Raw genomic sequence first — 24,649 nt, 5'->3', positions numbered from 1 at the left:
TGGTAATGATCCATATGGCAGAAGCTGAGAAGCTGTCATTGAAATGAAGGATGTCATGTTTGGCAGCGACAGTCACAGTCTGGTCACAAACATCACCTATCCCATTAAAGGCAGAGCTACCTGTGAAACCAGTCATCTGATCTAGAAGCTAAGCTGCAGCCACTGTGCTGCTATCTGTGTGGGCATGACAACCCACAAGATGTATGTCCACTTGAGTGGCCACCAAGAAATTATGGCCAAGAAACTAATGGACCAACCTGTTGCTGAGCACGCTGCCAAACATGACATCCGTCATTTCAATGACTGCTTCTCAGCATGTGCCAAATGTATCCTTCCACAAACACCAGCTTTTCTTAATTGCACAGATAAGAACTTTCCCTGCAATATATCCTATGTTGCTGTAACCCTCCTGCCCTCAACCTTTGATAGTCATTGTCCTCACTTATCCAGTCCCTTCCCTGTTCCCATTCCAGCACTACCCAGCTCTCATTCCACTATTGCAACCAGTCTTTTTACTTCTCTCTTTTTCCGCTCCCCCTCCCCCCCCCCCCCTACCTTTCCCTTGCCCTCCATCCAACCTCCTGACTGCAGATAGCTGCCCTACACTGTCTCATCCCTCTGTGCCCTCCAGCAGCACTTCACTGTCCACCACCCCTACCCTACTATCCCTCCTCTTTCCCACCCCAGCCTCCTCCTTACCCCCACCGTCGCCACTCCAATCATGCACTGGCGCTGCTGCTACTCATAGTGTGGCTTGAGTTGCCTGAGACTGCAGTCATGTGTGTGTGAGTTTGTATGAGTATGTCTGTTGTCTATTTTTGATGAAGGTCTTACTGGCTGTAAGCTGTATTTGTGACAGTCTTCTTGTTGTGCCTATCTACAACTAAGCATCTCCGCCATATGGTGAGTAGCAAATTTCCTTTCCTCAATATTGTTACATTTCATTCTGGATTTTCCATTGTCTGAAAAAAAATACTGTTTTCAGATTTGTGCATAAAAATCAAAACAGGCACAATTTAAAGATCTACAGAAAAAAGGCAACATCTTATTTCATAGAGAATATACCTTTTTCATTTAGTGTTTTTTCTTAAAAAAAAAAGATAAAAGAGGGATATTTCATGTTAGTTATTGTTTTATTACATGTTTCCAACTCAGGGTCCACTACTAGGGTCAAGTAATATTAATAAGTGTTCAAATAGTCTGTTGCGTACAGATTTCAGTAGTGTATCCTAAGAGTGGATCTTTGTGAGGGATTATTCCTGTGCAGAAATTAATCACAAGTAGTTTCCAGATTACCATTCCATTGTAGCATCTTGTAACTACCATCTAAATCTGTTTTGCAAATGTCTATTAATTGAATAACAACTTTTGCTTCAGTCTTTAAACAGTAGCATGCAGCAATGTTCAAATGGGCCTCTGTTTCTGTTCCTTGTAAGAAAATCAGTGTTAAAGTCTCCACAGATTATCAAATCACATTCCAATTTATTTATTGTGTAGCTCCAAACTCTCTTTCCAACCCTCTTAAGGCCTCCATAATCCTCCTGAGGTCAGTCTTTTGTCCCTATCATACACATGTCTGTACTCTGTTCCCACCAGAGTCCTGCCCATGTTCCATAAATATGACACACAACCACTAAGCCGCGAATAAATTCAGTCTAAAATTTATCACCGTAGTGCACAATCATAGCATAATAAGATCAGTGAAATTGATGTTCTCCTAAAGAGTATCTCAGTATTACAAATCTGAGCACTCACATAACCCTGCCTTAATTCAACAAACAAAAATAACTAAATTCATTTTGTCTTCCTGCTATTGAAGAAATAATAGCAGCCATTGTGTAGTAGTGATTTCCAGTAAGGAAAATACAGAGTTTTACTACACTGTCTGACTTAACTCGAACATATAAATAAAACAGAAAGAAACTTCCACATGGGAAAAATATATTAAAAATAAAGATTCCAAGACTTACCAAGCGGGAAAGCGCCGGCAGACAGGCACATGTGCCTGTCTGCCGGCGCTTTCCCGCTTGGTAAGTCTTGGAATCTTTATTTTTAATATATTTTTCCCATGTGGAAGTTTCTTTCTGTTTTATTTACATCGTCATTAATTTGAACCCAACAATTACGTTTGTTATTGTCTCTGTTGCATTTCGAAATCTTCTCTATCGTCTTACTTTCTCTTTTCGTTTGTACAAGAATTTCCACTTTGTATTCATCTTCCATTTTTCCGTAATCTACCATACATTTTATCCTGCCTAATTATGTTCATGTGCCTGTCTGCCGGCGCTTTCCCGCTTGGTAAGTCTTGGAATCTTTATTTTTAATATATTTAACTCGAACATATGTAGAAAAGGACTATGAGACTGCAGCTACAAAAATTACTAAGGTCAGTTTGGTATTGATGGAGTTTACTGATCGCCATCACTTTTCCGAAAAAGATTGGAATCATTGCTAACAGTTCAGAGAAGAAGTTGACAGAAATGAAAGGGGGGGGGGGGGGAGGGTGATTGACATCAACAACATGCAACAGAACTCGGGCTCGTTTACTACCTATTTTTCACGTGGCTCATCTGCAAAGGGGGTTGGCAGTAAACGGTTGCATTTGCGCCCCTATTATTGAGTCAGATATTGGCTGGCTTTTTGAACAGCAGTGAATTGAACTATACACATTCAGATTGAAACTTATTTATTCATAATAAACACTTTAACATTGTGGCCATGCATTTTTAAGTTCACAAATAATAATCGGTGCAATTCGTACACTGTTTGTTTCACACCCACACACTTTTACTTTGTTCCTTCGCATACACTGGCACCCATGCTTGCACTTGCGGCACTTTGCCTCTCCCAACTCACCACCACAACGGCCAACGACCAAAAGACCCCGATTTTCCCGCTCATATCCACAGCCCTGTGTTGAGTCACATGACACCACAGTAGTCAAAATAATTGCTAAACATGGCCACAATTCATTTACAATATTTTATAATATTTAAATACTTAAATCTAAATACATTATATAATTTTACAAATTATCACCACACTTATATAACTTGTTGCAATTAAAAGAAAACCAAAACACTATGCAACGGAACTACAATGCCCATCAAAACACAAAACAAGTATTTTCCGGTCTATTTTGCCCAGCATTATCTCTGCTGCTGTGCTTTAAATTTTAAATTACTTGAAAGAGTTCCATATTATCCTCTGTTACCTTACAAACACTGTTCCTGACCAGCATCCCCCCCCCCCCCCCCCCCCCCCCTCCCCCAGCAAAGTGGAATGTAACATGATAACTTTCATGGGTGGGTTGGTCTCTGGTTGGCAGTGTGTATATACTGCAGAGCTGGAATAAACTGTGTTTAATGTGGGTGTGAGACAGGTTTCACACTGATGTGATCCAGGGTGACATATGAAAGGATCTGGATATTTCTTAGGATGAGTAGGAAGTAGAATATAACTTTGATAAAGGTTGGAAAGATTTAGGAAAGGATATGATAAAAGTCAATTCAAGCCCTGGTCGAGGATGTTGTTTAACTGTTCTAGATAGGAATGATGAAGTGTAGTAACAACTTGTTGAAAGCATGAGAGGTTAAATGAACTTTGTTTATAGATGAGTTTTAAAGAGCTGTAAAGGTTCAAAAAGCTACATAGTATAAAGGGTGGAGGATCATCGGATGAACTTCAAACATTTCAGATTACACTGAAGATGTTTTTTGCTATGTCATTGAGCTATGAGAGCCCACTTTAATTGTTTTTCTACTAACCTAAGTCTCCTCTCAAACACAAATTTGTTAGTTAAATTTTATTTTAGTTTTAAGGAAATGCTGAAATATAACCTCAACATAGTGAACAAAAATTAATAATTGCTCAACTTTAAACTTTATTTTTTATTTTTTAAGGAATACATTTTCATTTTCTCCTCAGAACTATATGTCTGAATATTATTAAAGATTGATGGATTTTCAGTTTATGTTGTTATGTGTTTTTTCTGTTCAGGTATTCTACTGATGTGAGTCCTAACACATGATATGAGTCCAATAAGTCCAATTCATATAAGGTCACTGATTACCACTATGTAAAATTTTCTAGCAGCAGCATCTGGTTCAAATGAAGTACACACGTGGCTTGCCTTGAATAATGGTGCCTCATTGGAAGTGCATGTAGCACATGGACGTGAATTAAAAAAAGCTGGAAGGAAGATATTCCGCAGTTGGTCTGTGCATCGCATTGGAAAAGTATGATGTTGTACAAAAGATGTGCCTACACCAGTTTAAAAGTGTAAGTCATTTTTAATAGACAATAATTCATTATAAGAAAACATTTTCACTTTGAAAATACTCTTATCACACCACTGTATCATTTAAAGTGTGAAAGAAATTTTTGTCTGTTTGCAGAGATTAATATGACAAACAACAGTTTTACCATTTATTCATGGTATGTGACCATAGAAGGATGAAAACTGTTAAAAAGTCTAGCATTAGTGTAGTAAAAAAAGTCTAATATTATAAAATTGCAAGCAGTTACCTTCAAGAGGCAAAATTCCAGTTTTGCTGAAAGAAACATTTCAAAAATCCTAGCTTTAAGAAAAATTAATTATGTTTTCAGAGAGTACAGAGAATACATTGAGGAACTGGGGAAGGGTAGAAAGGAGGACCGGGTCACATAGAAATCCTCTGATCTCATAACAGGTTTTACCCTCTCATCTGAAGGTCTGAGTGACTGACCTCTCCTAACTAACCTTCCATAACCTATGCCTCTTTCGTCTGTTACCAAGGAACAAATAATTTGAAGCAAATACTAACAAAGAGATAGAGGGGCTGGCCAGTACTTACCTCAGCTCAGTACAGCCGAGAGATACACAAAAAACAACCGAAAATTTACGTTCCTAGCTTTCAAAATAAATGTTCCTTCATCAGGGAGGAGAGACGGGAAAGAAAGGGAAGAAGGGAAAGTGGATTTAGTTACTCACAACCCAGGTTATGAAGCAACAGGGAAAGGAAAACAGGGAGGGTAGCAAGGATGGAGGCATGGTTGTCAGAGGGAAGCTTCCCTCATACAACATGTTCTTTAAATCCCGTCAATAAGGGCAAACTTCAGGATCTTTGAAAAAAGCCAAGGTGATATTAATGCACTATTACAGAAAACATTAATAATTAGCTTTAATTTCATTTCTAAGATAGTTCTGGTATAAAGTACCACTTTAGGGTGGATGGGAAGGATCCTGGGTAGGATGTGCTTTATTTCCGAGCATGCTGATAGATAACCAAAGCCCTGGTGAAGGATATGGTTTAGTTATATCAGTCCAGTGTGATATTAGGTGCTCCTGTGTAGCTGATTCTCTGGGGTGGTGGGAGGATTAGGGGTGCTTGAGGATATGGCATGGGAAATCTTTTCATGACTAGATTTGGGGTAGTGCTGTCTAAGAAGGCCCTTGTGAGATATTCAGCATACTGGGTATAGGAGTTCTCATTGCTGCACATATACCATCTCTGGGTGGCCAGCCTGTAAGGGAGCAATTTTGTGGCGGGAAGAGATGACAGCTGTTGAAGAGCTGGTTACGACTGTACTGGACACTACAAACTGAAGTTTGAATAGTTTGGCACGAGCCCCCATATGCTATGGCAGAAAAATATATGTACTTGTTACACTCAGCTTAATTGAGTGGGCCAGATATGTGACTGATATCAGTGTTTGGCTACATTTTCATCATAGGGTGCAGCTCACACCTGTCCTAAACTCAATTTTTAAGCTGAAATAAAATATAACAAAACCTAGCAGGCAGGTATTGCGCTGAAATTTAAAGTATTGAGTCACTCATGGTGATTTACAATTTGAACAAGTAGTTCATTTTTCTTCAATATATTCACTAAACACTCAAAATGCAGTCTGAGGGGCTTTTACGTAAGGGTGGCCTTTGACAACTGAAGCTACAACACTTCACTATAAAATTCATATATTACAGTCATGGCACTCGACAGTCTGTTCGCAGTTCACAAAATATACTCTCGTCTGTAGTCCTAAACCACTATCTTACACTCCCCTTGATCGCTTTTGGACATCACTACTTACATACTTGTCCCCAAATGTGGCTACCAACCAAACTACTACCCCCAGATGCACAGCATGTCTGGCCCTTAGCATTGCCCAGAACCAACCACCTTGTCATCAAGGATGGTCACCCTATCCACCCTCGACATGACTGCCTAACTCAAATCAACATTTGACAAAAATTACGAATATTCTAAAACTAAACACAAAAAAACATATTGAAAAATATAAAAATTTTCTGGGCAATAACAATTTAAAGTCCAATTTTTTCTATGTGCCACTGCTTTTACACAAATAATGTTCTTGTGGTGTGAGTTTGTTTTTCCCACAGTTTTGATACTAAACATAAATAAACAAATAAAAATACATACTTAATTACTCATCTACCTCTTTAAACTTTAGAATGCTGCCACTAGTTTCGCCTCTTTAAATTTATTTATTATCAAACACACAGTTTCTCTCAGTTGAATCTCATATTCCAACCTCTCATTCAAAAATGGTACACACTATGCTAAATTGGTTATGATTGCTCATTGCAACTCTACTAGCCACATTCATAAACACTTTGTTTGTATTAATCGGCCAAAGCAGTGCCGAGATAAATTTACAATATTTAAGACAACATTAACATTTATTTAAACTATTATATATTTTTGTGGTGCGTTTAGATAATTTAGCTTTAGCTTTACATGTTCTGTTCATGAATGCCAACTTGCACCTTCGTGTCATTCTTAGTTCTGATGTTATCAATTTTTCTCTGGCATATAAATTTCTCTAAGAGCCAAACTTAGCCATAAGTGTCCCTGTCAAGCATCAGCTCGGGTTTTTCCAAGGCCGCATAGATGCTAGCTGCTTGCCATTGGTCCTTAGCAACCACCAGCAATGTGCTCTGTGGTGGGAAACTGCCATTCTAAACCCCCACCACAGCTTGAACACTCACAATTACCATCACTTGCTAGTCCATAAACACAGTGCATGGTGTCACAAGTAGCACCAAACCCAATCTGCACCCTTGGAAATGAACTAATACACAAAAGTAAAGTCTACATATGATAGCAAAAAAATGGAAATGAACAAGTCCCTATGTTATCTTATGCAGCAGTACTTCCTGCCATTACTTAACTAAACTTAAGCTAAAAACATTTATTCATTAGCATTTCCATGATGCTGTTATGACTGACCAAAGGTTGTGAGTAACAGACATATATGAATTGAAAGGGGACCAACAATTTTTTTAAAGGCATCTAAATATTGTCTTTTTTTCTTCTTCAATCTTATTCTTATTTCGATGCATTGTACTTCTTATGCAGCACATACGGTAAGCGCTATACCTTTTGTTGTCTTCTGTGGTATGCCCCCGACCTGCATCAATGCTGCAGCTCAGACCTCAGGCGCCGTTTCTCAAGTTCTCCTGTCAGTCAGCTAACCCGATTCTACCAGGAACAAACCAAAGTCACCCAATCAATTTCCTATCAGCAAAGGTGTCTGGATACCAAGAACACCTCTGATATCCAGACTTGACAAATTTAAAACCAAATTTCAGGGCAAAACCTGACACAGACATACAGATGATAGAGTTACCAAGAAATAAATGTTGGTTACAGACTTTTCTTTGGTCACAACAATTTTTTTCATTCAAGAACAGAAATAGTCGAGGTCGTTGCAACTGTACAACACTGAGACAATGTTTCTCTAACCAAAGTGAAACTAAGGAAATATGTGACCAGAATAGTACTCAAAAATTTATTATGTGATGGGTTCCATGGTAGATTCCAGCAACTACCCTGTCTCTAGTTTTAACCCAAACAATAATCTAACTGCTGCTCAAAGATCGATGAAAATTACATCACTGCAGACTAAATAAAATCAAATATATAAAATAACCCAAGACACAACATAATGCACAAATGAACCTATATTCCCCCTGAAACTAAGTAATTCTAAACATACAAACAAATTTAAAAAAGCAATTTATGTATCCCCCCAAATCTAAACATTTCTCCAATGCATACAAGAACATATGTGTATACCATTCAGTTCCATATTCTCATCAGTCAATCCCATGCTGAACTATCTCCACCCCCATGCACAAAAAAAGAAAAAAAAAGAGGTGTGTGACCAAATCACAATCATCACTAATGAAAAATTGAATCAATATTTGCTTCTATAAACAATCTGAAAAATGCCACTCAATGTCCCTCTCTGGGGTCCCTTGAAAAAAAAAAAAAAAAAAAAAAAAAGAGTCTTAGCTAACATACGCATGATAAATTATTCTCTAACTGCCTCCCTCTCTGCCAGTGCTATAGGGTATTGCCTGATCTTAATGGCTTCATGTGGATTCACTTTGAGTGAATACTCAAAATCAATCACTTTCCCTGGTTTTTATGAAAACACATCTTTGTTTTTACTCAATAATTGACACAATTCTGTCTTCTCACCCTTTACTTTACTCCTTACCTCTTTCTCAACCTCCATCAGTAGGCTTAGATGAAGTATCAGTGTGTGTACTGAAACAGTGCACAGGGATTATACAAGGCCCCTTAACAAATATAATAAACGAATCCTTCACATGAGGGACATTTCCAGAGCTGTTAAAACAGGCAAGAGTTGTACCTTTGCTTAAGAAAGGTAATGCAGAAGACATAGAAAATTACCAGCCCATTTCCCTGCTGTCAGCATTCTCAAAAATAATAGAAGAAATTATGAAAGATAGATACAATAAATACAATATTTTAAGCAAATCACAGTTTGGTTTCTGAAGTGGCAAAAATATGGAGTCAGCCATAGCAGAATTCACAAAAGTTGTACTTGATGCTCCTGATAAAGAAGAGTGTGTCACAGGCATATTTTTGGATCTTTCTAAGGCGTTTGAAACAGTCAACCTCAAGATTCTATTAAATAAATTAGAACCATTAGGAATAAGAGGGGTAGCTAATGACTGGTTTCAATTGTGCCTAACAGATAGGGTACAAAGAATAGAGATAACACGTACTTCAAATAGATCTAAACATTTAGTTAAACACTTATCAGATCCAAAATACATTAATATAGGGGTTCTCCAAGGTAGCTTATTTGGACCATTACTGTTCCCGATATACATAAATGCCTTCCCCAGTAGTGTTAGCTAAAACAGAGCAGGGGTTTGATAAAAATGTTATACGAATAAACAATAATAATAATGATTATAAAACATCCAACATTCCACATAACACCTTCACTTTATGTTTTTTTTCCTTCCTTTTTTTTTTCTTTTCTTTTCTAGAAATACTTAGCCCCAAGCGTGGCACAATACTAACACCTCTTCCTCTTTCTGAGATCAACATCTCACTCATTATGGAGGGATGCTGACTCAGTTTTTCAAGATAGCAAATGGGAAGTTGCGGTTCAGAAAATTGCCCAGAGATCACCTGTGTGTGTGTGTGTGTGTGTGTGTGTGTGTGTGTGTGTGTGTGTGTGTGTGTGAAAGTGAGTGAGTGAAATGTTACAAAACAATGTGTGTATAGTGTGTGCAGTGACTGATAGTGAGATATGAGTGAACAATGTGGCATTACATTATTTAATAAGTTAATTGTAAAAAAAAGTATTGTATACCAGGAGTAAATATAATGATTGTCTCTAACTAGAAGTCTGTAAACATATGTGATTATGAATTAGCTTATTTTAAATTGATATGAATTTGTAAATACTTTGACATGTCCTATATCCTTGTGAAAAGAGATCTACAGATGAATAAAGCTACTACTACTACTACTACTACTACTACTACTACACTTCATCCATTAAGCACTGTGCTAGATGAAAACTAACCACCAATTTTTCATCATTGAGTGCATTTTTGAATTTAACCCTTTTTCTACTTTCAACAGTATTCATTTCCACCATCTGGTCCTTACAATCTACATAAACCACATATTTACTCAGGAAATCAATCCCCAGCACTATTTTCATACTTAAATTAGGGACCACCAAAAATGAGTGACTAAATACTTCACGTCCTATGTTTACATCTAAAACTACCTGCTTTGTCACTGGTTTACTGAAGGTTCCCATAGCATTTTTAATTCTCACCCTTGTGGCAGGAAATTTCACTGTTTCCCTGTCCTTAATATGATCATAAAAGCCTCTCTGCCACCCCAGACACAGAATTTCCAGTATCCACCAAAATAGTTTCTCAGACCCCTGCCACATGAACAGTTACTATTGGCTGCACCTTTTCAATAAAATCAAGCTTCAGTTCTGTTTTGGCCAACAAGTCCTCCTCTATCTCATGAATGCAATCTTTAGTCATGGTGCACACCTTCTCTTCACTCAAAGATTCAATATCCATATCCTATGAAAATATTAAATCAAAGGCCTCTTTAATTCTAGAGTTTCCTACACTCAACCCCCATAGCTTTCTACTCACAGGTCTCTGGTATCAACTTCTGGTGCAACTTTGCAAAATTAACCCAGTCATCACCATCATAACCACACATATCATTTCCTATCCATTCAGTATTTAGCTCCTCATGCATTGCTACCTGCTGTTCATCATTATACACTATGAAATTTTGGATTTCATCAACATCCCACCTTCCTCACTAATTGTACCATTATTCACAGTATTATTATTATCTATACCATCTTTTCCCATCATAAATACACATTCTTCATCCAATTATTTAACATCTTTATCTCCATTAACTATTTCCTTGTAAGCATGTTTAAACACCTCACTTTCTCTACATAAATCCCTGATTTACCTGGCATTATTATGCTTGCTAATTTCCCAATCATCAGGTGCCCACTTCTGAAACTATTTTGCTCTGGCTACCCAATCATAAGAATCAAAGTCACTCTCTGCCTTATTTTCCTATGCTTCCCTGAAAAAAATGTATCTGCCCAGCTTCTTCACTCACACCATTAGCTACAGACATAAACTTACTTGAATCAACAGAATCCCTCACAGTTTCAGTCACAATATCAACGTCTGCAGCTCCATTCAGCTCATTAAAAACTTCACCCACAACTACTGCTTGTTCTTCGATTACAGGAAGTATAGCATGCTCACTGGTACATTCCCTATCATTACTGGAGTGAGTGTCTCCACATATATTAATAACACATTTTGCAGCCTTGTGCCGCTTATCAACATCATTACCCATGACAACATCTGATACAGGATCTAGTGACTATTCACTATTTAATACATTCACATTGCTGGAGCACATACCTTCCTGTATATCTCCATCTATGACAACATTTGAATCAGCCACTGTGGCCTCCACATAATTTATACCTCTTACCACAGGTGAAAGTTCCATTGCATTCAGCACATTGCTATTTCTGCTGTCATTCATATTAACACTCTCAACATCACAGCACACGTTTTCTCCCGCAGGTTGTACAGCTGCTACAAGCTCATTACTTAAAATAATTGCCAAGCCAATGCTATTTGCATCATTATCACCCATATTTTGATAACTTTTATTTAACAAAACCCCAACATTTATATCTCCCTCCTGATTCCTACATTTTCTATTATTTTTACTTGTAAAGGCCCTGCTCTTATCATGCTGACTGAACCAGCCTCCAAACATCTCATCATTAACTATAATTGTCTCCATTCCACAAATCCTTTCTTTCCTCACTAGTTTATTTTTATCATGATCAACAAACCCCCTGTTAGTTTGCCTATAATTCTTATTGCATTTTTTCTCTTCTCTTGTTCCACTGCTTTTGCTTACATTAAAATACTTCCCATTATTTTGCCTAAAATTGTTAAAAGATTCACTATTATTTCTCCCACTATTATTTTCCCATCTCATGGTCCTATTTCATGCATGGTTTGTTGTCCCAAATTGGACCCTGTTTGAAACAAATTTCAGTTTAAAGAATTTTGTCCCTGTGATCCCCTTGCATTAATTTCACCTCTCCCATCTCTCTTTTCTTGCATTGGCCTTTGATCACTCTTGTTTCCATTTCCCCATGCACCTTTCTTGTACCTGACATCATCATTAAATCTATCCCTGTTATCCCTCTATGTTTCATTTTGAATTCTATCTCTGGTTTCTCTCCAATTACCATTCTGATTTCCTTCCCTGTTTGAATTTTGGTGGTTATTACCCCAACTCACATTATTTCTTCTCTCTCCATTATTCCTCTGATTATTCGCTGAGTTATTACCCCCTGAGTTTGGTTTATAACACATTGCCTGGCCCATCCTCTCAATAAAATCCAAGAAATTTTCAATAGAATCTGTTGGACAATGTATCAGTTCCCACTATACATTTTCTGGTAACCTTCTCCTTAGAGTGGAAATTTCAGTCATAATTCCGAACGGCCTGTTTAAATGTACCAACTTTCTTAATTCCTCCTGACAACATTCTCTTATGGTTTGCCTACCTCCACTGTAAACCGGCCCATTCAAAAAATAATTCTGTAATCTGAATTGTTTTGATTTGCCCCAATACCTGTTTTGAAACAACTGTTCAAATATAATATATGATTTAAATTGTTCACTACATTCATTTAGCCATGTCTGAGCAGAAGCCTACAACAATCTTTTTACCAATTTAATTTTGGTGTTGTCACTCATACCAGCGATAAAACAATCCTTGCATGCTGCCAGAAAATCTGCATCATGGTAGTTGCTTTCCCCTGAAAAAGTCTTACCACTGGGTACTTGTACCATAGGCCACCCCATACTTCCATTAGCCCCACATAATTCTATATAACTTAATCTACTGTTAACTTTGACAATTTCTACATTACTCTTTACACTAACAGCAGCCACATTTTCAATTTCCTTTTTTAGGTCCCTGCCAGTTGACCTAATAATAAAGTTCTGGTTTTATTATAACTAGCAACTATCTTCTGATACATGCCAATCAGAACTTGCCTTGTCTCATCATTCCTTGTGTCACACTAGTGCCTGCCTGAATCAATTCTACCCCTTAATTCAACAGCAACTGAATCAATCTTAGCATTCAAATTTCTCTCTAACTCCTCTAATTTTTCTGAAAAATCCCCCAACTGATCATATAATTCTCTAATTTTTGCCCCCAAAGAACTTTCCATATCCCCCATATCAGTTTTTAATTCAGTCTTGAAATCACCCATTCAGTTTTTAATTCAGTTCTGAATTCCCCCATTTGACTCATTAATGATCTAAGCATAGCCACTACACTAGATTTCACTTCTCCCTTTCTGTGTGGGCTCTCAGGCTCACTCCCACTCCCTGTAGAGTCAACATCACTAGCTGACTTTGGGCTGTGAGATAGAGAACTGATAAATTAATGCAACTGCTGCCAACACTTAGCTTTGTTGAGACTGCTGCTGCATGATGACTGCTGCCTGATGCTGTTGGTAGCCATGCGATGAGGTGCAGTGCGGTGTGGCATGGAACAGCTTGCAGTTTGGCAGCAGAAGCGGCCCCACTCCAGAGTGCAGTGGCAAAGTCGGCGCAATGATGTTTGGCTGGCAGTGGTGCTTCAACTCCCTCGTCCGTGGTCAACGTCAGAATGAGTGTACTGCTCTGCGATTGGCAATGTGTTTCTCCAAATCTTCTTCACTTTCAAACACAATCCTGCACTGCCTACCAAGCCTGTTCAGTTCAGACAATCCCAGACTAACCCCCATATTATGACTGTACTGGGCACTACACATTAAAGTTAGAATAGTTTGGCTCAAGCCCCCACAAGCTATGGCTCAAAAATATATATACTTGTTACATTCAAATTAATTGAGTGGCCCAGAGATGTGCCTGGTCTCAATGTTTGGCTACATTTTTGTCATAGGGTGCCAATGCACACATGTCAAAAACTCAATTTTTAAGCTGAAATAAAATATAACAAAACAATGCAGGCAGGTACTGTGGTGAAATTTAAAATATTGAGTCACTCACAGTGATTTACAAATTGAACAAGTAATTTATTTTTCTTCAATATATTCACTAAACACTCAAAATTCAGTCTGAGGGACTTTTACATAAGGGTGACCTTTGACAACTGATGCTACAACACTTCACTATAAACTTTATATGTCCTGATCACGGCACTCGACAGTCTGTTCACAATTCACAAAATACCCTCTTGTCTGCTGTCCTAAACCACTATCTTGCACTCCACTTGGTCGCTTTTGATGGTCGGTACATACGTACTTGTCTCTGAATGTGGCTACCAACCCACTAATACCTCCAGATGCGTGGCACATCTGGCCCTTAGCATTGCTCAGAACCAACTGCCCTGTCTTCAACTAAGGCCGCCATATCCACCCTCGAAATGACTGCCTAATTCAAAAAAATGTTTGACAAAAATTATGAATATCCTAAAACTAAACTCAAAAACACATATGATATATTGAAAAATATGGAAATTTTCTGGGCAATAACAATTTAAAGTCCATTTTTTTTATCTGCCACAGTTATTGCACAAATAATGTTCTTGTGGCGTGATTTTACTTTTCCCACAGTTTTGATACTAAACATAAATAAACAAATAAAAATACATACTTAATTACTCATATACCTCTTTAAACTTTAGATTGCTGCCACTAGTTTCGGCTCTTTAAATTTATTTATTACCAAAAACACAGTTTCTCTCACTCGAAACCCATATTCTTACCTCTCATTTAAAAATGGTACACACTATGCTAAATTGGCTATGATTGCTCGATGCAGTTCTACTAGCCGCATCCATAAACACTTTGTTCATATTAATTGGCCAATGCACTGCCGAGATATTAGCTTTTTAACTTTCATAAATTTACAATTTTTAAGACAACAGTAACTTTTAAACTATAATATATTTTTGTGGCGCATCTACATAATTTAGCTTTACATATTTTTCTGTCCATCAGTGCCAACTTGCACCTTGATGTCACTCTTAATTATGATTTTATCAATTTTTCTCTGGCATATAAATTTCTCCAAGTGCTAAAAATGGCCATACCCACCCCTGTCAAACATCCGCTCAGGTTTTTCCAAGGCCCCATAGATGCTAGCCGCTCACCATGCGCCCGTAGCAAGCATCAGCCATGTGCTCTGTGGTGGGAAACTGCCACTCTAATCTCCTGCCACAGCTTGTACGCACACAGGGTAATGTTGGTGTGTGGTGGATTTAATATGGACAGATGTGTGTATGGAGCCATCAGAGAGGGTGTGTTCAATGTCCAGGAAGGTGGTTCATTATGTTGATGGGAGGACCAGGTGAAGCTGCTAGGAGAGCCCCCACAAACCCCATATCCCTTGTCTGTTTTGGGCACACTAGTGATGTCTTCATCATCTAGAGTTGGGGCCAAGGCATCCTATACTCATTCCTCCACAACTCAACAATTTCTATCCCCATTTGTGAAAGCAGCTAAGTCATATACCAACTCTGTTGCAATCACAACACTGGTTTTTATGTTGGTGTGATAACAAATCAACTGTCCACTTAAATAAATGGCCACTGCTAAACTGTGGCCAGGGACAAAGTTGACTGCCAGTGGCCCAGCTTGCAGCTGAGTATAATTGATTTCAATGGCTATTTCTCAACCTGGCCCCATGAATCCTTTCTCCCACTTCCAGCTCTTCTGAACTTGTACATGGGGCTATCATTGCAACACATCCTTCACTCCTGTTAGTCTCATGACCTCAGTCTCAGTTAACCCACTGTCCCCAAACCTTTCACCTAACAGTTTCCACTTTCTCTGTCCTGTCACCCTATTGTGATTCTTGTATCTATGTCACCTTCATTGTATGTTGCACTTTATTGGCTTTGGTGCCCGTACATTACTTGCCTACCCCATGCACCAGCCACCTCTCTCTCCCATCATTGCTTGCCAGCAAACCTGCCGCCTCCCTCTGAGGCACTAGATACCCACCCCAAACCACCCTTCCTGCCCCTCTCTCTGTCTCTCTCTCTCTCTCTCTCTCTCTCTCTCTCTCTCTCTATCTATCTATCTCTCTGACACAACCACCAACCTAGTCCATCAGCCAAAATGCAATCCTGGCTTTATCTGTCCAACCAGCAGAATGTAGAGGTTAAGTGTGCGTGCATTCATACCTGTGTGTGTGTGTATCTTTGTACTCTAGCTCCACAAAGGATTTATTCTGAAAGCTAGCAAGTTTTCTTTCTCTTTTGTGTATGCCTTTTGACTATTCAATGCTTGTGACATTGGGTACATTTGACATAGTAAAATTATCAGAAAAGCTATTGTTAAGAGAGAAATAGGGAAGTGGGGATGGGGGGGTGGGGGGGGGGGGGGGGTGGGGTGGAAGAGCTGCTACTTTTTTATTAAGTAACTGATAGTTATCTCTTCCTGCTATAATAAAATCTACATAACCACATTGATATTCATTTTATGAGGGGTGTCCAGTAAGTAATGCAACACATTTTTGTCTTGGCCAGTTGCGGTTGAAAAAATGCAAGACTTGTAGTGGTACAAGATGGAATATTCTTGCTTCAGTCGATATAGTGTCATGAAGTTTTGATTGGTGGCAGTGCTGCACATAACCTTCAAAATGCTGTCTGTAATGGAGATGTGTTACAAGCAGAGAGTTGTGACTGAGTTTCTTTTGGCAGAAAAACAGAGCTTTGCATATATTTGTAGTCACTTACAGAATGTCTACAGAGACCTGACAATGAAACAAAAGCACAGTGGGTCATTCGATGAGGTGTCTATAATGAGTGAAACAAGGGGCCCTCCAAACCTGTCCGATCTCCTGCATGCCAGCCGGCCGCACACAGCTATTGCTCCTGCAATGTTGGAATGTGCAGACACTCTCACAGTCAGATACGTTGCTGCACAACTCTGATGGTAGTGCTGACACATACATCCACTGGTTAGTGTACACAAAGGTATATGCCCCCGCTGTGTTCCTCGCTGCCTAATAGGAGACTATAAAGCTCAAAGAAGAGATCAAGGAAGGACCATCAGTGTTAAATTGCTTGTAATGACAGTTTTGTGTCAAATCTTGTCACAGGTGATAAAACATGGGTTCATCACTTTGAACCAGAAACAAAACAGCAATCCAGGGAATGATGCTACACCACCTTGCCTCCAAAGAAAACGTTCAAAGCCACGTACTTAGTTGGTAAAGTCATGGAATTGTGTTCTGGGACTCTGAAGGGGCTATTCTGTGTGATACCCTCCCTCAAGATCCAACCATCAACCTTGGTATTTGTGCTACCCTCAGAAATTGAATAAATGACTTCAGTGTGTTCATTGCCACAAAAATGCAAACAAATATCTCCTCCACCATGACCATACAAGGCCTCACACAAGTCTGCGCACCTGAGAGGAGCTCACGAAATTTCATTAGACTGTCTTCCTCAACCACCCTGTAGCCCGAACTAACACCTTCTGACTTCCATCTGCGGATAGCAGTATGTGGATGATGGGGAGGTTATTGTTGCAGCAAGTCATTGGCTCCAATATCAATCAGTAGTATGGTACCATGCAGATATACGAGTCCTCCGCATAAGATGGCATAAGGCTGTCACATTGAACAGAGATTATGTTGAAAAATATGTTTTTTTAGCCAAAGAGTGTGCAAGAATATGGTGTATTGGAATCCTGAACAAAACCAACCTGCTTTCAGTAGAAATATGTGGCATTACTTATTGAATGCTCCTTGTAGAAAAGGTTGTATTAGTGTTATAAGAGCACTAGCCCATGTGCAATGTAGACTGTTACTTGTTGTGCAACTAAGAGGAATTTTCGATCCTTAATCATAAGTAGCTCGTCTCCAGTTTCAGCAGGGCAGAAGTGGACTCACTTGCTATGTATCTAATCTGTCACTTTGTCAACTTGCATGGAATAGTAGCAGGTAATTTATTATAATAATGCAACTTTCTTTTAGCGACTATAATTGGCTATCAAAACAGTGCTTAAGAATTGTGTTGTTAATTTATGATTGGTAATTCCAAAGAAATCTTACAAGTATGAAAAAGTATTTTGGCTCCTGGCATAAACTGTATGCTAGACTCTTAAAGCAGTGCTGAACACAATGCATTAGCCACCTAGACCCCTTTGGAATCTTCAGGTGACCAATACTCTTAAAGTGCCATATGTTTCTGTTGATATGTTTTTGCAAAACCCATGTTGTTCCAAATTGACCACAGACTTGAATTCCTCAATAAATAAAAATAATTAGATTGGGATGACTCGGTTCATCAATAATTTTTGCCCATCATTACTCTTTATGAACTTAAAACTGATAACTTTCATAAGATGAAGAGTAAATGACAGAGAATGTGTCTGACTCCTCAGTAAATTTTGCGGTATAGACCTGATTTGATTACATTACCACAGGAAACTCTCCTCTAGTTTTCTAATCAAGTTTCTTCTTTCTTTTCCATTTGCTATTTTCCCATTTTGCTTCATGGTGGGCATTTTTGTAATTGGTTTTGGCAGTGTTAGTGGAGTATGGTGGCCAGATGCCCTTCCAGATGCCACCAATCCCCCTGGCAAGAAATCTATGTACCCCATGTAATGTAGGTCTGATTTTCAAGTGTGATAATGTTTTCTGAGTGTTGGCACAGCTTGTATCTGGGGACGGAGTGCCTTTACCAGCTTGATATTTATTTAGTTGGATGTGAGAAACTTCCTAAAAGCTACATCCATGCTCAGCTCACCAGTGTTGGTGGATTCAATCTGGGGCTGCCTTGCCTTACCATGTCCTGGAAGTGGGTGCATTAGCACTCCAGGCTGTCTGGAGATGTTTTGAACAACCTTTGGACCAATTGTTAATTAGTCATTTATATTGAAGCACTGGGCAATTAAACAATGCTTAGATGTTTGCTGTTTACTGTTCTTCATACTCTACTATGAGAAATAATGGGTTTGTGGAACAAATAAAGGCTGAGTCTACAAAAGTTATGAATTGTGATAACAAACAAACTGACACGCAACATGACAATAACAGAGGGTCAGGGGCGAGGCATGATAAGTCAAATGGACTGAGATACATGATTTTTGGCTTCACTGTTTAATCATAGCAACTTTAGCAACATAGTTTGAACAGTCTGTGAATGTATTGCCGATAAGTATTGTCCAACGGGTGCAATATTTCTGTGATCAGACATCTCGCCATCGTCAGGTGCATTGACAAGTTGAGCTCCGAACTACATGACTGTCTTTACTCCTCCCACTGCAAGCCATTACTTTTGCAGTCAGTGCCCAAGGACATGCATCAGCCATTGTGGAGGTACTTGCATTGGTGTCTGTGGTAGTGTTGGTGTATTTGCTCTGTTTGCCCTGGTCACCAGATCATTGTGTTTCCAGAGCATCTTTTCAATCAGATCCCGTGCTGGTTCCTGAGCCATGATAAGATTATAGTCACAGTCTTTATTGATACTTTCAGTGGCATCTCTAATGACGCATCCCAGTATTTGGAAGCGATGGTAAAATCCTGGTACGTTCATATTCCATCGCATGATTTTCTGACAAACAGTGCTGCATGACCACCAGCTTCTTGGGCAACATTAACCGAGTATGCCATAGGTGTTCTTGGCATTGGTCTTAAATGATCTGCACTGTTTGTCCAACATACATCTTACCACACTGGCACAGAATTTTATATACCGCAGCCTTCTGCAATCCAAGGTCATCCTTGCACTCCCAAATAGTGCATGTGTTTTATTAGGTGAGCAAAAGACAGTTCTTCAGTGATGGTTTTTTTAGTATGCACCCAACTGTTTCTGACAGCACACCAATGTATGGTGTAAAGGCTGTGGCTACCACTTCCTTCATAATTTCTTCCATTTTGACAGGGTGTTTTGTAAGGTGGGGCAAAGAGAGTGCTCAATCTGCCACTCTGAGTATCTGTTTTTACGGAACACAGTTTAGACGTGTTCCAGTTCATGGGCAAACTCTCTGTGTCGGAGATGGCTTGTGCCCTGTGTACTAGCATTTTTAGCACCACATTCCTCTTTGCAGGTGGTGGCAGCTATCTGCATGCAAATACAGATCAGGTAGCATGATCTTCCCATATATACCAAGGCCCAGAGTGTCATCAGATCTCTTGCCCATGACTTTCAGGAATGGTTGTCTTCCTCCTGTGGCCTGCATAATGAATTTGATGTTGGGATGTATGGAGTGCAAATGTACACGAAAGTCAAGGCATTTGTCCCTTTCATGGGGCAAGGCGACAAACATGTCATTCATTTAACAGGAAAAATAGGTGGGTTTCCATCTGGATGATGTCAGTCTCTCTGTCTCAAATACTCCATATACAAATGCACAACCATTAGCGAGTGTGTGCTGCCCTTGTAACCCCTCCTATTTGCTCATAGTATTCTCCATTAAATGGAAAATATGTAAAGGTTAGGACGTCCCTGAAAAGGTCAGTGGTCTTCTCGTCAAATTTCTGATCAGCAAGTTCTAGTGACTCCCATAGACACACCCTTGTGAACGGTGAAACAAAGTCAAAGCTCACTACAATATCTGAGTCCTTCAGCCTGAAGTTGTTGAGGCATTTCACAAAATCCACATAACTGCAGATGTGATGTGGACACTTACTGATATAAGGACTTAGTATCTCTGCCAGTTATTTTGCCAGCAAGTATGTACAAGCTCAGATGTTGCTGACAGTCATGTGTAATGGCACCCTACCTTTGTGGACCTTGGGGAGTCCACAAAGTCTTGATGGTACAGGTCCTAGTGGTGATAATTTCTTGATGACTCCCTCTGATAACTTGTATTCCTTGGGAATCACCAGGGTCTTGTTCTCCAGCTTCTTTGTGAGGTCAGTGTTGATTCTCCCTGTAAGAATTGTCACATAGCAGGCTCTGCGTCTTCTCACTGTAGACCTTCTGGGAGAAAATGACAGTGGAATTGTCTTTGACATCGGGTAAGATAACAGTTTCAGGGTTTCTAATGGCTGCCCTCTCTGTGCTGGTAATTTTTGACTTTGTTGTCTTAGTTGTCATCAGAGGATGAGAAGCTTCATGACACACTTCTATTGCTTCAGGCAGTAGTTGCACATCAACCTGTTCACGTGCACTGGCGAAGTCTGGGACTGGTGAGAACTTTGGGGTGGGGCAAAGTTAAGTTTCCTCTTCAGAACTGAAACCACATCGTCACTCAGCTGCGGGATTGTTAGTCAACAAGACATGAACATTTTTATGTTTGACATCCTAAAGCCTTCCCCTGGGCAGGACTGGGTGCCACCCAGGTAACACCATCAGTCCACTCCCAGGTCCAAGAGTTAAAATGACTGGCCTGTTAGGAATGTTGTCTAAAAAGTTCTTGGGAGCTGTACTCAAGATGCTGGCATGTAATGTGTACACTTCATTTACCAAGGCAAGGCTGGCCTGGTTCTTGAGTCTTCTGGCTGCCCCAGAATCGATGTGATACATGACCTTAGCAAAGTTCAGCAAAACTTGCTCAGTGTGACATCTCTTCAGAAATGCAAGAACAGTCATCAAACAACATCTTCAGTGGCACAGATTGTTGAATTTCTTCATTTTGTGATACATCTTCTCCCTGTGAAAGTGTATGATGTGATTCTTCAGTTTCCCAGCATATTTGTTGATCGGTCCACAGGTGTACTGCCGGTCCATAGTGTCCACCTGAAGAGATGTCATGCTTAGTGAGTTGTGCCTGACTTTTCTATGGTCAAGCATCCCATTGATTCTGCGGCAGCCAGGAGAAACAAGAAGCAGGCCAGCCTTGGCAAGGATGGGACAAACTCCTAGATTTCCTAGTACATCTGTGCTCCTTACATCTCAACATCAGATTCCTTACATAGACTGAAGAAGGAAGACTACCATTTCTGGATATCATCCTGGTCAAGAGAAGAGCTGACAGCACCTAGGGCCATGGTATATATAGGAAGAACATACACACAGACCTGTATTTGTATGCAGATAACTGCCACCACCCTGCACTAAGGAATGTGGCACTAAAAGCTCCAGTACACACAGCACACATCATCTCAGGTGCAGAGAGTGTGCCTCATGAACTGGAACACTGCACTCTTTTCCCACCTTACAAAACAACCCATGAAGATGGAAGAAATTATGAAGGAAGTGGTAGCCACAGCCTTTATACCACACATTGGTGTGCTATTGGAAAAATATAGGTGCATATAGGAAAAGCATCACTGAAGAACTGTCTTCTGCCCACCCATTAAAACACTGGGGAGTGTCAAGAATGACCTTGGTTTTGTGATGGACTGGGGCATATTAGATTCTGTGCCAGTGAAGCAAGACATATATTGGACAAACAGTGTGCACCATTGAAGATTGATGCTGAGAACAACAGTGGCACACTCGATTAATGTAGCCTGACAAGTCGGCAGTCACAGAGCACTGTTTGTCAGAAAATCATGCGATGGAATACGAATTTACCAGGATTTGTAGACCAGATATCCAAATAGTTGGACAGTGTTATTAGAGAAGCCATCCAAACTCACACCAGGGATAATTTTATCAATTGGGACAGTGGCTATAATCACAGCAAGTATTGGGACCCAGTGCTGAGTCTAATTGAGAAGAGCTTCATCAAACATAATGAGCTGGTGACCAGGTAGGACATTGCAAATACATCAACACTACAACAGATGGTGACACAAGTGTCCTCGCGATGGCCCACATGCATCCTCACATGTAGACTGTAGAGGGAGGGCTTTTGGTGTGAGTAGGGGATGTAAGTCAGCTGCGTGCCCTCAGGACCTCAGTTTGTCAAAGCATCTACCTGTGGCAACATGCCTGACTGGCAGTACACCTGTAGATTGTTTGATCAACAAATTCGCTGGGAGAACTGGAGGAATCACATCATACAGTAATGTAGTTTACCCATAACAACCTGCTCATAAGATTGTGTGATATCAGCCTCAGCATAATTATTCTTGTGAGTGGCTCTTATATACTCTTAAGTAATTCATTAGTGATTACTTTCATTACATTTCTTTGTTGGTTTAATTACATGTATTGCTGCTTTCCAAAATCCATTAATTTCTTTATTCAGAATCCTGTACCGGAATTCTTCCCTGTGAATATTACTGACATGGTGTACTTTTAGCTCAGTTGTTTCTCTTCCCAGCCATATAACTGAAACATCTTGTACTGTAATTGTTGTGCTGTAGATATCATCACATCAAATAACACTAAGGAATTTAAAACTCCAATTAATAGCTACTTCATTCAATGCAGAAAATTTATAGAGACATATATCATGCTTCATTCATTCACCAATTTTGCATAACTTAATTCCACAAATAATTTTGATTTTAAATTTTTAATTGTTTTAAAATTTTTGCAGGAAGAGTGCCAACAGACTACCTAAGGACTGGCAGTTAAATTTGGAGGGCTGTCCAGAGAACTTAACAAAATTGTGTTGGTGAATCTTTGTAGGCGCATTATTCATTTACCTTTCCTTCAAACTGAACTGAATGTGTTTTTGCAGTGCTAATGTGTCGCAAATTCTGGAAACATGTCAATGTATCGGAGATAATTATAAACTCTGAAATAATATTTTATTAAATGTAAGCATTTAGAATCTAACATTGGAAAGTCCAGGATGGAATGCATTGAGTCACAGACAGTGCCCAGAGGCAGTAACCATGTGTATATGTGACTTGTCTGAATGTATGAGAGTTCTACATCTGAGGAAGACTTTTGTCTCACAGCTTAAATATTTCTGGTATTCATTTTCTTTGTGCCTGTCTGTGACTCAACACCTTCTCTGTGCATTTAGCATCTAAGCCACACTATTGCACTCTACGCCAGTGAAAGGAACAATTTCACACAGGAGTCTGTAATTATATTTATACTTTTATTACAATTTTTGTCTGCATTATACCTTTAATTTATTTAATTCTAGTTACATAATGTGATCTGACATGCAGCTGTTAAGAAACAACTTGAAGGCAGTTATCAATACAGTTTCAAATTATAGCAGTACCATCTGTTATTGATTTGTAATGTGTGTGGAAGTGTTGTGACCTGAGACTATGAATTGCGAACTTACTTTGTGTTGTATTTTAATGATATTTGTCTGCTAAAACATGTTATATAACTGAATTAAATTAGTTAAATGCAAAATCTAGAATGAAGAAACGAGGTAACTAAAATGCTTATTTGTAATACATGAATCTACTCTACTTTATTGTGCTTGATGTACAAATTGTGATATAATTGTAAATATTTGTATAAAAATTAATGATAATTTTTATATTATGCAATACTATAATTTTGAGATGATTTTGTAGTTCCTTTTATGAAATATGTGCAACTGTCTGATTTGTTTAGGAGGATAGTATAAATCTCCAGTAGTTGGTAATTAATAGAAATAGACAGGATCAAGTTCCACCATAAAATGGACATCGGTTCATAATCCAATGTGTCAGCTGAAACCTAAACTGACAGTAATATGAGTGATAAGTCAGTTATAGTAACAACTGCATTATCATGTTTAAATTGATTCTTTTCTTCAGATAATATAGGAGAATGTGTGATTAAAGTGGAAGTGTTATGGTACAGTAACAACAAAGTAGTTACCAGTAAACCTTTCCAATGAGAGCATAGATTAACTGTTAGGTTTTCCATGCCTTTCCTAACTGGCTACGATGTTGCATTGACCATCAGCTGAACTGTGTACAAAATGTAATTTTCAGAAAAAAATTAAATAT

The 24,649-nt window shown here is 39.0% G+C and overlaps 1 protein-coding gene across 1 annotated transcript in view; it reads left to right on the top strand.

Moving 5' to 3' along the window:
* Window positions 1-23,938, top strand: part of LOC126361173 (uncharacterized) — a 698,690-nt gene extending 674,752 nt beyond the window's left edge. Inside the window, exons 21-22 of the mRNA XM_050007769.1 lie at window positions 4,093-4,281; window positions 23,281-23,938. Coding sequence (XP_049863726.1) covers window positions 4,093-4,244 — 152 coding nt within the window. The 3' untranslated portion in view covers window positions 4,245-4,281; window positions 23,281-23,938. The remainder of the gene's footprint in view (window positions 1-4,092; window positions 4,282-23,280) is intronic.
* The last annotated feature ends 711 nt before the right edge of the window (window positions 23,939-24,649 follow it).

The sequence above is a fragment of the Schistocerca gregaria genome, chromosome 1 (assembly GCF_023897955.1).
Source record: "Schistocerca gregaria isolate iqSchGreg1 chromosome 1, iqSchGreg1.2, whole genome shotgun sequence".
Lineage (NCBI taxonomy): Eukaryota > Metazoa > Arthropoda > Insecta > Orthoptera > Acrididae > Schistocerca > Schistocerca gregaria.
This window is presented reverse-complemented; position numbering and strand designations above follow the sequence as displayed.